The sequence below is a fragment of the Podospora pseudocomata genome, chromosome 7 (genome assembly GCF_035222375.1).
Source record: "Podospora pseudocomata strain CBS 415.72m chromosome 7, whole genome shotgun sequence".
Lineage (NCBI taxonomy): Eukaryota > Fungi > Ascomycota > Sordariomycetes > Sordariales > Podosporaceae > Podospora > Podospora pseudocomata.
Window position 1 is genome coordinate 2,691,146 of NC_085891.1, and position 16,219 is coordinate 2,707,364.

Genomic DNA, 16,219 nt, shown 5'->3' on the forward strand with positions numbered 1-16,219 from the left:
GTCATCCATCATGCATTCAGGGCTCGGATTGGAGCACTGTACCGTGATGACGGACGAGAGGACTGGTGACTTGGTCAAGTGCAAAAACTGGAAATCGGTAACAATAACCGTTACCTATGTCAACCCGGCATTGTGGTTTCAACCATCGAGCAAGTTGTGATCCCCCTGATGCCGCATGAGTCGACCAAGTACCCTCTTGGTCACCCCGCCTTTCGCCCAGCGCATTCCCCCTCTGACTCCACCTGCGACTCACCGCAGCACGTCATATCTTATCAGTTGAGTTCGTCCATAACGACTACATTCCTCCCAAATGACCAGACGATGCACCTGCCAGTCGGGTTCATCTCAAGAATCGTCTCTCTCACTTAGACTCTGTCTTCTGCCAGATTCCATCTGCATACGCCATAGGTTTAGTAAACCACCACCCTTACACCGACAAGCCAATACTTGCGTGGAAAGGTGGAGAAGCCAGAAGCAGGGGCACATGAACAACTCCAAGTTGGAGAGAGAGGCGGTGGAGTTTGGAGTCTGCCCCAACAAGTCATCCACGTTGTCCCGATCCTCTATACGATATGCTGAGAAGTCAACCTCCTCAGACTGTCTCAACTCTGCAGCCAAACTCTATACCTCGCCCACTTCCACTTCTCGGCTCCTCCAGACTCGCTTTCCCAGTCTTGTCGAACCAACGTGCCCTGCGCCGCCCAATCCACCACCTTTTGCTCGGTTTCAGGCCCTTCGCCAGAGACCACCTCCAAAGTAACCTTTCCGCTGAACATGACCTCAACCTCGTCCTCTCCTTGTTCCCTTTTGAACTTTGTAAATGCATCAGAAGCAGCGGCGTAGAAGTTGCTGAAATCGTGGTGCTTTCTTGACCTTACATCCTTCCACATGCCGCGCCTCAGCTCCCGTAGCTCTGGAAGTCCATTTAGCCTATGTCTTCCAACATATGTATGCAGGGAGGCATTGGTCACCTTCCCGACCTCTCGCAACCTTCTTGCCCATGGTGACTTCGGCATATTCAGTGAAGCAGTCGAGCCAGGGCTCATACATTCGTTTGGGGTCGTCTGATATGGCGAAGAAGTAGAAGATAAAACTCGGGATTTCAATCCCCGGCTTGCGAGTAATTGGATTCATGTTGTTGTGGTTTTGTTTTGTTTGTGAAAAGAAGAGAGAGAAGAGCAATCCGTTAGGTTGGAAGACCAACCCTCTGAGAAAGTGACGCAATTAACCCTGATGACCCATACTTAACCCTGAGAAAGACATGTACCCCCCCTGCCTCATGTACACAAACCAAGCCTTCTTTGAGAATTATATCTTCTCCCCCTTTCTCACATAGGCATCTAACTCTCTCCCTCATCCTGCAACATAATCCCACTGGTCAGATCAAAATGGACAACAGAGACAAAGACAGCATCAACAAGTTCGTCACCGATATCCTTGCCCAGTCCAGCAACCTCACCGGCGGCGCAAGATGGTTCACGTACTTTGACACCCACCCCACAGATCTAAAAAACGGAAACAGCGGCGTATGGGATTTCAAGGATGTAAGCCATCGCTTGGAAAAGTTCATAAGGGACGAGTACGGAACTCGTGGCACCGAGCTACGGATAACTGGTGGTTGGATCTACGCCTCAAGACGCAACCCGGACGTACCATTCCGCTACAAGATTGCCTCTCGAGAATACCACTCCCTGTCCCCCATCTTCATCACCGGCGACGGGAAGCCCAACGCCGAGGTCATGTTCCACGGCAAGATCCACCTCACGTTTGGCAGTTCATATTGCCCTACAGACAAGAAGGATGATTCATAACCAGACTATTATCTTGAGAGGGGGGGGGCTACGATCTCCTGAGGGAGGACTACCATTCAGAGAGGGAGTCTATACCAGAGAGACCTAAAAAGTACGACTTTGCTGCTTGGGGCAGGTTGGTCCGACGAGCTGGGAACACGAGATACTAAACAACCGGGAGACGGACCAAACTGGGGAAGACAAGCGAGTAAAACGCGAGAGAGATGATGATGATGATGCGATGATGATGATGATGGTTCTGCTCTCAACTTGTGGAAATGGGAAGCGTTCAAATTCCGGGAGTATGACATGACCGACGAGAAGTTGGGGGTCAGGCTCGATGATGAAGATTACCTTTTTCGAAGAAGATGGCCTCGAGAGAAGGAACACTAGCTGTAGAAGATAGGCAATATAATTGTAATATAAAATGAAAAAAAAACAAGGAAACATCGCCTGTAAGATCGTATCATGCTCCCCTCCCATCTCGCGCGACTCCCAGTCTACATGAAGGCAGAAGCAAGACACAGTATATATACCATTCCAACCACACACCTTCCAACAGCTCCAATATCCTTGCCAGGGCGCCCTTGTGGTCAGGTCAAATGGTAAGGATATTGGAGCTGTCAACCTCCCCCCGCCGGGGCTTGCACCGGATATTCCCCGAGTTCGATTCGAAGTAAAACCACCGAGGTGTTCGTAACCGGCCACCTCCTTCTGGGTTTGACCGGTGAGTTTTTTCGACTTTTTTTCACGACCACACTCTATACAACAGAATGCTGGCAAGCAGGATGAAGAACAGCTTGGACATGTGGCTGCTAGTTAACTAAGGTCTTCTCAGTGCCTAAAGTTCACCCGTACCTCAATCATTTTACACCCCTCTGCCCTCTGGAATAATTGCTACCTTCAGATCCTGCAATATTCAGGTTGTGTTTGCAACAAAGATGGCGAGTAATTTCACACTCGACCAAAAACTCCTCGCTCACCGAAACTGCCTAGACCAGATCCGATCGATCTTCCACAAATAAATATCATTACAACATCGTGCCTCCATGCTCACCAATGCTCACTTCGCAAACTATTCCAATATTAGCCCAAATCCTCATTCAGAATGGAAAAACCATGTACTCACAGCCTTGGCCTCCTCCTCGGTCACATCTGAAACATCCAGCTCCTCCTTCGTGATGAGTCCCAGTCCACCACCCACAATATGCTTATACCACATCTCCCTCCGATCACCATCCAGCTCACCACTCAGCAAGCTCTTCTTCAGCGCTCTCAGAAGCTTGTTGTACAGCATCGGCATCTCGAACCCAAGCAACTCCTCCCTCATAACTCCCAAATTCTCAGCAGCCCGCGAGTAAAACACATCAGCAAAGCTGTCCTTAATGAACTTCCGAACAATCTCGCCCATTTGCTTCACAGCTTTCTCGATCGTCTCGTCGTCCTCAGCTGCGGCGAGCATCTGCTTGAACTCGGGAATAGCGTTTTCTGAAGAGATGGCAGCGCGTTTGGGTTGACCGCCAAGGAGGGAGTCAATGTCGAGGCCGGAGATGGGCTTGACGGCGTCTTTCTTGCCGAAGCGACCTTTGGCCTTTTCGGGAACCTTCTTGAGTTCTGCGGCATCGATCAGGTTGCCGATTTCGTGCTTGGCTTTCTCGAGGAGCTTCTTTGGAGGCTTGGAGTACCTCAACAGAATCTCGGCTGGTTGCCCGATGGGCGAGTCTGGGTCAACAGCCCGGGCTCGGATGGCCTGGTTCATCCGGTGGATGATTGGGTTGTACACCTCGTCTACGGGTGCATAGTCTACTGGTTTTCTGTTGCGACATGTTAGTAAACTGCCGGGATACATGGAGCGAAAAGCATACCCATCCTCATCAACATCATAGTTTGACAAATCCATTGCGTCAACAAAGTCGCTCACAGCGTCCTTCAAATCATCGTTTGGCAACAGCCGATGCTCCTTGAGCACACTCCCAGACACGGTAAGCACCTTGTCCAAGGGCGGGAATTGGTAACTTCGGATATCCTCGGCAAAGGGCAGAGGTACATCGTAAAGGCACTCAAACTCATCCTCAAGACCAGTGTTGGGCTTGAGAAGAAGAATCTGAACTGCAGCCTCATCCTTTTGCACATATCTGGCAACAGCATACGAGTCAGCCTCGTAGAGAGCATGAATGAATGCCGAAAGTCCCAATTCGGCCTCCTCGTTCATTTTCTGGGGCACAATCAGACCCGTTTCGCCCATGTTGATAAAGGGATTGTAACTGTCAAAGGGGACGAACCCGATGATGGTGAATGACTTTTTGGTCGAGTACTTTGTGATGGACAGGTCGGACTCGCCAAACGGAACCACCGTGCGGCCATACTGGTAGCCCTTTGCAAGCTCTTCAAAATCAACGTCTCTCTTGCCTCCTGGGGCGTCGGGATCGTTGACCTTGTAGGTGCGCATTTGCTTGACACCGGAGAACTCGGCTCCGCCCATCTCAGAATCCCCATCTTCGTCTTTGTAGGTCTGTGATTGACTGAATCCGTTATTGTTGCTGACCACGACGGTGCTTGCTGATGGCGCAGAAGCGCGTTTGGTCTTGTAGTAACGCTCCACGTGGAAGCTGATGGCGCTTGGATATTTGTCTGGGTCTCCGAGGGTCAAAGGCCCATCATAGGCCTTGAATGGTCGTACTGGCTTGATCCGAGGTATTGACAGCTCATCCACGGCCTGTTGCATGGTGCCGAACACGCCGTCATTGCACTTTTCTACCAGTTGCTGAAGTGCCTTTTCGTTGTTTTTCTTGTTGGTAGACTTGTCTTCTTCCTTAAAGCCGTAGTCAGCGTCGTCAAAATCGATACCACTAAAAGAATGTCAGTCTGGCGCTGTCTCTTGTCGTCAGGAAACAGAAACATACATCACAATCAGTTCAACTTTGAACTCGTTGAATACCGCAGCGATGTGGTCCAGCTCTTCATCATCAATGTTCGACTCGCCATTGGTGACAAGGATTACCCTCCGCTTGATCTTGTGCTTTGGATTGTACTTCTCAAGCATCTTTAGTGCCACCACAGCAGCAGAAATCGGATCGGCACCATAGCTCCTGGACGGCTGGACCTTGGAGCGCAATTCTCTGAGCTCCGTCATGCTCATGGGGCCGATGGGCTGCAACACAGAGATGTTATCGTAGCCCTCGAGCTTATCTTTATCCGCGAGTTCGTTCTCTGTCTCATCGGTGTTGAAGCCAACGAAACCTATGGTCCACGTCTTCCTGCTTGCCGCGACGGTATCTGAAATCTTGTCCCAAACATAGCGCATACCAAAATCGAGATCAGATTCGACGCGGCCGTTATGGCAATCAGCCATTGACTCGCCTAGGTCGACGACGTAGACTGTGGATTCCTTGTCGGCCATTCTGTGTGTTTTTGCTCATCAACTGGAGTGAAAATGGAAGAATTGAGACAAATTCATGAGTTTCAATGTCAGATGTTCGAATAAATGGCCGTTGACACGATCTCCAGGCAGCATCGCCAAAGGACCCACGCGCGTTGATCTGGGTCTGGGATGGCAGCTGCTGCCTTTCCCTCTCGCGCGTGGGCACATGTCTTCGCGTCACCCAGCACTTAAACCCTCCTGCCTGCAACAAAAAGACGCTCGGGCCATGGCCCCAACCACCAGCTTCTCCACAAAGGCCAACAGCCAAGTGCACGCTTGAGCTGCACAATGATTGATTGATAAGATCATGCCCCCTCACAGAGAGTCTTGACCTCAACTGTCTGTATCTCCTTAGCATCTTCCTCCCTATCCTTACAACCAAAACCTCACAACTCTCAAAATGGGCTTCTTCTCCCCCGCCCCGTACCACATCATCAGGTACCACCACTCCTCCCCACCAGTTCACCACATACATCACCCTCAACTAACCCCCCCCTCTCAGCTACGGCTTCCTCCTCGGCACAACCTTCTTCCACACCTTCGTAGGCGGCATCGTCTCCTTCCGCGTCCTCCCCCGCCCCCAGTTCTCCTCCCTCATGTCCTCCCTCTTCCCAATCTACTTCACAATCCAAACCGCCCTCCCCCTCGTCCTAGCAATCACCTACCCCGCCAGCCAAAACCCCTTCGGCATCACCGGTGGCATCACCGGCTTCCTTCATTCCTCCAACCGCTACTCCACCTTCGTCCCCATCACCGCCACCTTTGTGTCCGCCCTTGCCAACCTCGCCTTCGTCGGTCCTCTCACGACCAAGGTCATGGATGAGAGGAAGCTCCAGGGTATGTGTACTCCATGCCTACAATTACATATATCACTCGGTAATTATTAATGCCACAAAAAAAAACAGAAAAGAAAGACGGCAAAAAATCCTGGGACTCCCCTCCCCACTCGCAAGAAATGCAAGCCCTCAACAAGCAATTCGGCATCCTCCACGGCGTGTCCAGCTTCCTGAACCTAGGCACCTTTATCGGAAGCCTTGTTTACGGCGTTACCCTGTCCAAGAGACTCTCTTAAAACCAATCCCCAGGCTACCAGCAAGTACCTTGCTCCCCACCCGAGTTCAAAGCGCATAGTTCGTCTCAGGTCCAACGTCTCAAGTCAAGGTCAAGGTCTCTTCCCACACACACACACACACACACACACACACACACGCAAAGCACAAAGTCACATGGCAGCAAGAATGACAAATTTGGTTTATTACACCATGTTTTTTTCATGTGTTTCTGCTCTGTAGGTTGGTTATACAACATACACATTTACAGACAAAAACAAAGCCCCATCCATTTACACGCCCAAACCCAGATATCTCAAAAAAAATGACAAATTAACGCCCGCTATAGAATGCCCTTTTTCTCAGGAGACAGTGAAAGAAAAAAAGCAAAATACCACAAATCCCGCCGCTTGTTGTGTGTTGTGGTATTAATAGACCCGCCAATTTTCCGTGTCAACGATCCAACGCAAATATTCCATCCCATTCATCTACCCATGCATCCAGTCTCAGAATCCAGTTGCGGCGGCGGGCTTTGCAACCCATCCATCCATCCATCCATCTACCCACCCACCCAAATCTCGATCCAGTAGTTTCCAGGTTTCGCAACCTCTCCATCCAACCTCTTCTTTTCTTTTTCTTTTCCTTTTTGCCCTCCAAACGATGATTGATCACAACCCACTAGCCAAAGCCCTCAACTCCCTCTTCACCTCCTCCATCTCCCTCCTCCTCTTCTCAGCATCCTCCTGCACCTTTCTCCTCTCCCTCTCCTCCTCTTGCTGATCAACCAGCTTTTGCTTCTCCACCCACTGCGTCAGCGTCCACCGGCCTGGCTTCCTGGCCAGGAGCTCCTCCACGCTCAACTCGGCGGCCGGCTTGGGGAATTGGGTAGAGAGGGGGTCGACTCTGATTTGCTTGCGGCCCGGGACGGGGGGTTGGACGTGAATTATGGGGGTTGTGGCTGTCCTCTTTGGTGCAGCGGGGGGAGTGGCGGTAGGAATGGCGAGGGAGGTGGTTGAGCCGCAATTGTGGCATTGGGTGAGGGTAGCAGCAGGCTTGAGGTTGTTGTTGTTATTGTTGTTGTTGTTGTTGTTGTTGTCGGTGGGGGTGGGAGGAGTGGTGACGGGGGGAAAGTAGCTGTCTGTTGAGGTGGCGGGGGAGGAGGAGAGGGTTGGTGGGGTGGTGGTGGTGGTGGTGGCGGCGGTGGTGGTGTCCGACACGGCGGAGGGGGTGGTGGTGGTGGACATTGCGGTGTTGGTTGAGGTAGAGGATGTTTTTCGGTAGAGGGATGACCAGAAGCTTGAGGAAATAGGGGAGCTGGGTCTGCTTAGTCTTCTGCTGGTTGGTCGGCTGTTGCTGCTGCTTTCCTTCTTGTTGGCGCTGTCGTTGTCTGTCGAAGAAGAGGAAGAGGAAATCAAGAATTGGAACGGGTTGCGGAAGGAGAACCGGTTGGGGTTTGAGGACGAGGAGGCTGCCATTGTGAAAGAATGTGAAGAGGTGAATGCTGCTCTTTAAAAAGGTCGGTGGGTTGATGGGTAGGGTGAATTGGGGTTTCTGTTGCTCCAAAAAGTGAAAATCGTCGGTCCCTTGTGGGGTTTTTGGGCTGGTCGCGAAGCTTAAGACAAGCCTTTTCCTCCTTGCTGGCTGTCACTGGATTCCCCCTGACTCTTTTCAGGGTCTTTCCCTGAGCAAGAGAGCAAACGGCCGAGTGAAGCTTGATTCAACTTTGTGCTCTTTGCAGGCGCTACTAACTTGGCTGGTTCCACAACAAAACAAAACGTGGAAAGAAGCGGTGCCTGCGAAGGGAGCCGGTGAAGACAGGCGGGGAAGTTGGTAGGTCTCGAGGGCTTTGGTGACTTTGCTGGTCGCGGATGGGATGAACGGTTGTGGCGGGAGCTACTGGCGGGCAACTGTGCTCGAGTCGTAAACACCGTCGGATTTGAGCTCGGAGGGTGATGGAGGTGGTTTGCTGTCAAAAAGCTTGAGGTGCTCAGATGACAAGGTGGGATGAATAATAAGTGAATATGTTTGCTTTGTGACTCGAAAGACGAGATATTATTCACTGAGAGATATTCACGTTTTGTTCGAGAAGAGCCAAAAAGACCGAGGAATAATAACACAACAATGTGACGAGTTCAAGACATCAAGAGTGAACCGAAAAGAAAAAACAAGGCAGCTGCCGTAATATATACCCTCACGAACAAACATCCTCCTCTTCTCCTCCCTCTTTCATGTCCGCCCGACCCGCTGGTCACAACCAATGCCCGGTGGTGGTGGTGGTCGGGGAGGCTCTCCCGCGCTCTGACCGGACTAGGACCAGGGTCCGGACTGCGGAGAGGGCCCAGTCCACCCAGATTTTCCCCATCTCCCGTGATGATCCATCTCCACTCCCTATATGTCAAATTCACGGGGGGTTTATCAAAATTGGGGGTTTGCTTATTCTGGGAACCGCTGTGTTGTTCAATAACGGCCTGCGGTAATCGGCGGAGAGCGGGACAACAAGACCAACTGGGTGGTCAGGTCAGGCGGGCCTGGTGGATATAAACATCTCTTTTTCACAGTTTCATGCTCTTATTTGGTGTGGTTATGGCCCTCCTCCACGGTGAACCCCCCACACACACACACCTTGGGCATTGAAGATGGGCCTGGTCTCTTTGGCTTCCAACCCCACGTTTCAAACGGGGCTCAACCAATCTGCAGCTGCATGCAAGTCCAGCACGCGAGGTAGCGTTGAAAAAAGAGCCAATTTCAGCCAGTTTGGTCATGTGGACCTTCTGGAATCCCGCACTAACTAGCGGGTCGTCACCGCTAGCAGCGTGGGAGGACCCCTGTCTCGTGTCCAGATCTGTGGGATGCTCACACCATTTCAGGGAGCCGCTAAAAGCCGGAGTGCTTTGGCGAAGAAGAACGATGCCTGAGAATGGATATCTTCGGCTGGTTTCCCAGCCCAATATGGCCTCAAGGTGGTGATGCCTGATGTTTTTTTGTTTTTGTTTTTTTTCGTTTGTTTTTTGTTTCTCTCTGTGTCAATTGTCTGTGGATAATCAAGAATACGGACATGAGCTCTGGTCACCTGAGTCGGAAAGTGGTGGACCAAGGCGTGGTCGGTAATTTACACTGTGATTAACGATAATATTCTCATGTTCCACCTGAAAGAAGATCCCCTGCGCACCACCCTTCCCCACATCTCATCTGCACAGCTCATCTGCCGCCGCTCGTCTGAACTGTAGGGTTGCAGCCCTGTTGGGCTCGGGTCTCGTCCGCGACGGGCATCAAGATGCAGAATCGTTGGCCATCTGGACCGGCCCGTCCCTGACGGCTGCTGTGCCCCCATCAATCTACTTTTGAAGTCTCGTAGTAGAAAGGTTGCATATACCGACCTCTGACACAGACCTCACTTCTGTTTCTGTTTCTGTTTCCGTCTTTCCTTCTCTTCAATCTGCTTGGCGATCTCGCTGGTGCGGATCACCTTGGGTGCCTTTGCTGGCGATACCTTGTAGCCCGTGATCCAAGTTGGAGCAAACATGCCGACCTGTCTCTGATACGCCTTATACTCTGGGTATTTCCCCGCCGTGATGAGCTCCGTGAGCCACGTCGACCCTTGAAAGAGCATGATCAGAAAGGAAGGACCCACGCCAGCCCAACTGTACAAGTTCCTTGTGGCATAGCAACTCCACTGATACAGGACAAACCAGATGGTCTGCTCGCAAGCAAAGTTGGGATGCCTCGAGTAGCTCCACAGACCCGTCGTGATGAAGCCACGATCGAGGTCGTCTCGCTTGAAGCCTGACGGAACCTTGGCGGTTTTTCGGTATTGCTGCTTGGCAGACTGAAACTCCCACTGCTGTTGGTCGGCGATCCACTCCGTGAGGATCAACAAGAGCTCGACAGACGTATATGCGATGTCGGAGCTGGTCAGGTTGGGCTCAAACTGAGATGCCAGCAGGATGGGATAGGCGGGGGCTGCGAGGGCGAAAAGCAGGATACTTTGGATGAAGGAGATGAAGGTCCAGTTGAAGACGTGAAAGGCAGCTTTGGGGACATATTGACGGATGATTTCCCTGCCCGGAATTAGTAAGCCGTGATAAAGGTCAAAAGACTTGCGAGTACACACACCATCGGTAGTCTTCCGATCCCACACTATAGCCGCCCTTTCTCCAGTAGTTGAAAGTGAGTCGAGCCTTCATCATGTTGTTAGCACTTCTGAGCTGACCCCATGAGCGACGGTGTAACTTACGCTCCATGCAGCGCTGAAGAAGAGCGCTGCGTCTAGTCTCTGACTGGGAATTCCTGCCAAACGGGCCCAGGCATTGAAGTGGGCAATGTAGATGGTGGGCAACAAACTCCATGCCCGGTCAACTTGTGAATAGTTGCGGTTGATCTCGGCGGCAACCAGGAAGATAGCACCCAGCACTATCGAGATGGCGAATCCAGATATGAGTGGGTTTGTTTCTGCGTAGAGGTCCAGGAGACCCTCACGGCGTGCAATGACATCAAGCACCTTGCTGGGCAGAGTGTAAAGCTGGGGGATAAACGGCTCCACCGTTTTGGAGAAGTCGGCGCAATCTTCGAGCGCTTTGATGGTTGGAAACGCCATTGTTGACTCGGATGTGTACTCAATGACCGGATATGACTTGCTTCCTCAGTTGCAACATGAGATAGGTACTGGAAAGTCAAGTTATACCTGCTTGATGAGTGGCCAACTAACTGATGTGAGCGTCATCACATCCAGCGGCAACGATCTGGTGTTGGGCTGAGAAACGCTTGGATCGCCCAGGGTTAGGGGCGGTTTAGCGTGATGAGGAAGCCGCCAAGGCGCGATTGCCCCTTCGAAAGGTTTCCATTCTTACGTGGTATCGTGTATTTACTTTAAGTTCGCTTAGTTGCATATCGAGTTTGGGCTCACATCACGTTCGCGCATGTATTTCATGAAATTTCACATCTCAACTCGGTTCACCACCCCATTCAGGCCTCGTGAACTGAAAAGGCGGGATTGTTGCCTAATATCCATGAAAGTGAAATTCATCAGATGAGATTATCTGAACCCGAGGAAAGCTGTCAACCAGTGTTGACTGCTGCCTCTCATGAAAGGCACGAAGAGGAGCTTATACGTGCAGGTTGGAGTCTTGAGCAGGCTTTCCTCTCATCGCGACTCGGTTGTGAGAGCAAATCATATCTACAATTTGAAGAAGTCTAGATTTGGAGTCTCATCCAACATTCAATCTCATGTTGCCAATTGCAGCTCTTCTCTCTTCTTCTTCTTCTTCTTCTCCACTCACTCTCCTTCACTAGCAAAGTCCACGGCAAAAACTACGAAAACAACTTCAACCAAAACAACCAAATCGTCACCAACTTCATCGACTAAGATATCGAAGGTTTCCACCAAGACCTCATCAGCAAAAACTGAACAACCAATCATCGACACAAAACCCAACAACATCATGACACGCGTCCTCTGCGTGGCTGAAAAGCCCTCCATCGCCAAAGCAGTCGCCCAACACCTCTCCGGAGGCCAATATCAAACTGTACTTCCCCCCTCCCCATCTCACGCCACCCTTTGCTAACTTTCCATCAGGCGAACACCTCAGACAAATACACCAAAAACTACTCCTTCACCTTCAACTTCGGCCCCGGCCTGGGCGACTCCAACGTAACCATGACCGCCGTCCGCGGCCACCTCACCACCGCCGAATTCCCCCCCACCTACAAATCCTGGTCCCACCCACCCCCCGACTCCCTCTTCGACGCCCCCATCACCACCGTCACAACCCCCGACTGCAAAGCCATAGCCCGCAACATCGAAACCCTCGCCCGGTCCTCCTCCGTCCTCATCGTCTGGACCGACTGCGACCGCGAGGGGGAGCACATCGGCTCCGAAATCCGCGACGCCGCGCTCAAGGGGAACAGGAACATCCAGGTCAGGCGAGCGCGGTTTTCAAACGTGGAGAGGGGGCACATACTCAGCGCGGCGAGGAGGTTGGTGGCGCTGGATCAGCGGCAGGTTGATGCCGTGGCGGCGAGGATTGAGCTGGATTTGAGGATCGGGTTTGCTTTCACAAGGTTCTTGACGAATAACCTGCGGGGGTTGGGGGGTCCGATGGGGGAGTTGATGATCAGTTATGGGTCTTGTCAGTTTCCCACTCTGGGGTTCGTCGTCGATCGGTACTTTCGGGTCAAGAATTTTGTTCCCGAGGCGTTTTGGAGTATCAAGCTTGTTCACGAGAGGGAGGGGATGAAGGTGAGCTTTGGCTGGGCGCGGAATCGACTGTTTGATCGGGCGGCGGTGACGATTCTGTATGAACGCTGCCTGAGGGCGAGGGAGGCGGTGGTGAAAAAGGTTCAGGAGAAGCCCACCAAAAAGTGGAAGCCTCTCCCGCTTACGACGGTGGAATTACAAAAAATGGCGACGAGGTTTTTGAGGATGACGGGTCAGCAGGCTATGACGGTGGCGGAGAAGCTGTACAACAAGGGGTTTATCTCTTATCCGAGGACAGAGACGGACAGGTTTGACAAGGGGATGAACCTGAGGGGGTTGGTCGAGAAGCAGTTTCCTGATGGGAGGTGGGGGGCTTTCGCGAGGGAGTTGATCGAGGGGGGGAGGTTCAACCAGCCGAGGCAGGGGAAGAATGATGATAAGGCTCATCCGCCTATCCACCCTATCACCTACGCGGCGCCGACGGTGCTGGATGAGCAGGAGAGGAAGGTGTATGAGTTTGTGGTGAGGAGGTTTTTGGCTTGTTGCTCGGATGATGCCAAGGGGATGGCGACGGATGTGGAGGTGGGGTATGGGGAGGAGATGTTTGCTGCGCATGGGGTTATTGTGCTGGAGAGGAATTATCTGGATGTGTACCCCTACGAAAACTGGACGGGGACGGCCATGTTGCCCAAGTTTGAGGTGGGGGAGAGGTTTGAGCCGACCGAGGCCATGATGACGGAGGGGAAGACGAGCCCGCCGAGTTACTTGACCGAGGCGGATCTAATTGCGTTGATGGATGCGAATGGGATTGGGACGGATGCCACGATGGCGGAGCACATTGAGAAGATTCAGGAGAGGCAATATGTGGTTACGGTGCCGAGGGGGAGGAGCTGGTGGTGCCGAGGAAGATAATGAGCCTCCTCCTGCTGCTGGGCGAGGCCGTGGGAGAGGAAGGGGGAGGGGTGGACGAGCTGCTCGTGGCGGGAGAGGAGGGGCGAGAGGCGGTGGTGCTGGGGGAGGAGGGGGTGGTGATGGTGTCAAGGAGTTTATCCCGACCAGTCTCGGAGTTGCCCTTATCATGGGTTTCGACAGGATGAGCTTCGAGATCAGTCTTGGGAAGCCGTTTCTACGAAAGGAGACGGAGCTCATGATGAAAGCCATCTGCGAGGGCAGGTCGACCAAGCAAGAGTTTCTGCAGAGCAACATACACCAGTACAGGACGGTATACCATCAGTCCTCCGCGGAGCTCAATACACTCAAAGCAGTGAGTTTGTTTACATTTACTTGATTTGATTTTAAGATTGACATACTGACACACCCACAGGCCTGCAGACAATACGTCTTCAACAACGGCAACGGGCAATGAACGATCAACATATCTCCTCCCGAGTATATCAGAGGCTGGTCACACAGAACAGCACTGCACGAATTCCCTCACCTATACACCCTCACGTATAGTAAGTACAACAACCCTCTCAAACCACTCACAACACGCCCCCAACCTGAAACAAATGTCCCCGCCCTCTCTAACCAACGAGAACAAAAGCACCAGCAGCAGTGCATCCTATCAACAACACCACATTTTGCCTGCCGTGAAATGGCGGGCGGGATTTACCTGCATGTCGCTGGTGCGCGGGTGTGGACCATCACGAGCTCCCCCCTTCTTCTTCCCCTCCCATCAATTCCTCGGCCGCGGCGGAATTGGGGGTGCTATTTCCCCCCTCCTTCCGATAACCGGATGTCCGGGGGTTGGTAAAAAGATCATGGCTTTTTTTCTTTGACACTCCCGTTCCGTTTTCCGGGCTCCGGTTCGTTGCAGTAAAAGCAAGCAGCCAGAGAGGTGTGTGTTTGTGTCACAATTGGTTGTTTTGTGTGTGTGTGTGTGTGTGTGTGTGTGTGTGTGTAGAAGTGGTGCAACAAACATGTGGGAGCGGGTTACACGCACAAAAAACTACAACAACCACATAAGGTTATCTAGTTGAACCGGCGGAAAGGGGGAGCCCGGAAGGTACAGGAGGTTGAGGAAAGCCGAACTATACTAGAGGATAGGTAGTCAATCCACACAATGAATCTCACAATCATTGTGAAAGCTATCGATGATGATGATGGCCGCCGTCTGTTCGGGTCGGACCAGCGGCGGGGTTCCTCGGCCAGTGAACCTTGACGGGTCGTTCGGTTGGTGGATTCCATTCCCCCCTCGTGGGTGTGAGCCGTGTGGTTCCGTGCCTACCCCATGTCTAGCGCCGCAAATCCGTACTGTACGCCCATGATAGTGGACTCCCACACACAGTCTGGGTCACTTGGAGGTTTTGGAAGGGATTGTTTCTTGGAAGTTGTGGTTGTACCACCCTGAATGATGTGCCATGTGCGTATGTATGGAAAGAGGGGAAGATAGAAAAATAGGGCACACAAAAACTGATAGGGTAGGCACAAAAATCGGCATATGATACAGAAAGCTACACAGGGCACAAGCAAAAAACGTGGGGAACTGGGACTGGCTTGTCTTGGGACAAAAGAAAAACCTGGGGCAACCACTCGGGCGGTGGTGGCTTCTCTTCAGCAAAGCATCCACCACGCTTTGGTGATCCGGGGGTGGCAAAGACCTGTCATGAGCCCCCAACCTCGAAACGACTCGTAACGAGAAGAGGCGAAGCTCCCGTCGAGGTTGATGGTGGTTGTTGGAGCCCGGGTAGTCCTGTCCTGGGGAGTTGTCTGTGATTTGTATCAGCTTACTTGATATAATACCTTGAGAGTGAGAGCAGCAGGTGTTAGTGAACCAGATGACCTGCCCCACTGCCCACTCGGATTAGCCCTCTTATAGACGAGCCAATCAGAGCGGTTGGCCTGGCCAATGTGCTTTCTTCATTGGGGCTTGACTGAAGTAGACATGTTAGTGTACATAAAGACAAAGAGAAGACGGGTGTAATCGGAATGTGACCTTCATCATGATGAACCGTCATCACGATGAAGAGACTGGTCCTGACGATCATCTCTCGCGGTTGTATTTTCAAGCCTCCCACAAGGAGAGAGCCGAGACGGAGATGGGATGGCTGAAAGAAACAGATCACCGGATGATGTCGTTTGGGCCATACACAAAGAAAATGTGGTGTGGGTGTTAATCTGGGGAAATCGCTCGCCCTGACAGGAAGAGCAAAAGGCAAGAAAGCGGGGGTCAGCAGCAATGGCCGTTATCGCTTGCCGGTCGGTATCATCGAAGGAGAGGGAACTGGAATGTGCTGCATGGCCATGCTGCTGGCTGGATGGATGGAGATGGATTGAAAAGGCCTATCACTATCAGCAGCATGACACACGGGGGGGTGAGGGGCCAGAAGGGGGGGGGTGCTCTAGATAAGGGCACATGGGCTGGGGGTCAACTTCCAATTGGGGGCTGGGATTGGAGCTCTTGTTGCTGAAGAAAGTGCCAGAGTTGCCTGTGCTGCATTGAAGCACGAGGCGGCGTTAGTGGACAGAGAATACGGACGAAGAGAGAAAAGGGTAAAAATGGCGCTGCCTGGCAGACGAACAAGTCGTCATCAAACGTCCAGACCATCCAGGGAACTGGGTTTCCCGTCCTTCCTTTCTTCCCTGTTGATGCGACCTTTTGAAGGGCAAACATTTCGCACTGTGCACTTACACAGCCCACTGGGAAATGCCTCCACCCATTTCGACGTGTGATGATAACCAAGATCCACGATTGACGACCTGGTCCTTATCGTCGCAAAACCCTAAATGTTTGTGGGCGCGCGCACATCCATTCGGGAGATTG

The 16,219-nt window shown here is 52.1% G+C and overlaps 7 protein-coding genes across 7 annotated transcripts; 3 read left to right on the forward strand and 4 right to left on the reverse strand.

Moving 5' to 3' along the window:
• Positions 1 to 215: 215 nt before the first annotated feature.
• Positions 216 to 1,165, reverse strand: QC762_709245 (uncharacterized protein). Its single transcript, XM_062893771.1, has 2 exons — positions 972 to 1,165; positions 216 to 913 (listed from the first exon to the last, which is right to left on the reverse strand). Exons 1-2 carry the CDS (start codon positions 1,132 to 1,134, stop codon positions 603 to 605), a joined length of 474 nt encoding a protein of 157 aa, XP_062739614.1. The 5' UTR covers positions 1,135 to 1,165; the 3' UTR covers positions 216 to 602.
• Positions 1,166 to 1,388: 223 nt separating this feature from the next.
• Positions 1,389 to 1,811, forward strand: QC762_709246 (uncharacterized protein; the record flags this gene model as incomplete). The annotated part of the gene is made up of 1 exon (XM_062893772.1): positions 1,389 to 1,811. One exon carries the CDS (start codon positions 1,389 to 1,391, stop codon positions 1,809 to 1,811), a length of 423 nt encoding a protein of 140 aa, XP_062739615.1.
• A 633-nt stretch (positions 1,812 to 2,444) lies between these two features.
• Positions 2,445 to 5,435, reverse strand: YKU80 (ATP-dependent DNA helicase yku80). Its single transcript, XM_062893773.1, has 4 exons — positions 4,694 to 5,435; positions 3,656 to 4,639; positions 2,920 to 3,604; positions 2,445 to 2,865 (listed from the first exon to the last, which is right to left on the reverse strand). The coding sequence occupies exons 1-4, from the start codon at positions 5,188 to 5,190 to the stop codon at positions 2,854 to 2,856; spliced, it is 2,178 nt and encodes a 725-aa protein (XP_062739616.1). The 5' UTR covers positions 5,191 to 5,435; the 3' UTR covers positions 2,445 to 2,853.
• A 3-nt stretch (positions 5,436 to 5,438) lies between these two features.
• QC762_709260 (uncharacterized protein) lies at positions 5,439 to 8,392 on the forward strand. The gene is made up of 4 exons (XM_062893774.1): positions 5,439 to 5,649; positions 5,714 to 6,048; positions 6,117 to 6,503; positions 6,610 to 8,392. Exons 1-3 carry the CDS (start codon positions 5,612 to 5,614, stop codon positions 6,281 to 6,283), a joined length of 540 nt encoding a protein of 179 aa, XP_062739617.1. The 5' UTR covers positions 5,439 to 5,611; the 3' UTR covers positions 6,284 to 6,503; positions 6,610 to 8,392.
• Positions 6,929 to 7,735, reverse strand: QC762_709265 (uncharacterized protein; the record flags this gene model as incomplete). The annotated part of the gene is made up of 1 exon (XM_062893775.1): positions 6,929 to 7,735. The coding sequence occupies one exon, from the start codon at positions 7,733 to 7,735 to the stop codon at positions 6,929 to 6,931; it is 807 nt and encodes a 268-aa protein (XP_062739618.1).
• A 1,259-nt stretch (positions 8,393 to 9,651) lies between the features above and the next one.
• QC762_709270 (uncharacterized protein) lies at positions 9,652 to 11,065 on the reverse strand (the record flags this gene model as incomplete). The annotated part of the gene is made up of 3 exons (XM_062893776.1): positions 10,495 to 11,065; positions 10,374 to 10,438; positions 9,652 to 10,318 (listed from the first exon to the last, which is right to left on the reverse strand). Exons 1-3 carry the CDS (start codon positions 10,852 to 10,854, stop codon positions 9,652 to 9,654), a joined length of 1,092 nt encoding a protein of 363 aa, XP_062739619.1. The 5' UTR covers positions 10,855 to 11,065.
• Positions 11,066 to 11,142: 77 nt separating this feature from the next.
• Positions 11,143 to 14,306, forward strand: TOP3 (DNA topoisomerase). Its single transcript, XM_062893777.1, has 3 exons — positions 11,143 to 11,782; positions 11,833 to 13,717; positions 13,778 to 14,306. Exons 1-2 carry the CDS (start codon positions 11,342 to 11,344, stop codon positions 13,363 to 13,365), a joined length of 1,974 nt encoding a protein of 657 aa, XP_062739620.1. The 5' UTR covers positions 11,143 to 11,341; the 3' UTR covers positions 13,366 to 13,717; positions 13,778 to 14,306.
• The last annotated feature ends 1,913 nt before the right edge of the window (positions 14,307 to 16,219 follow it).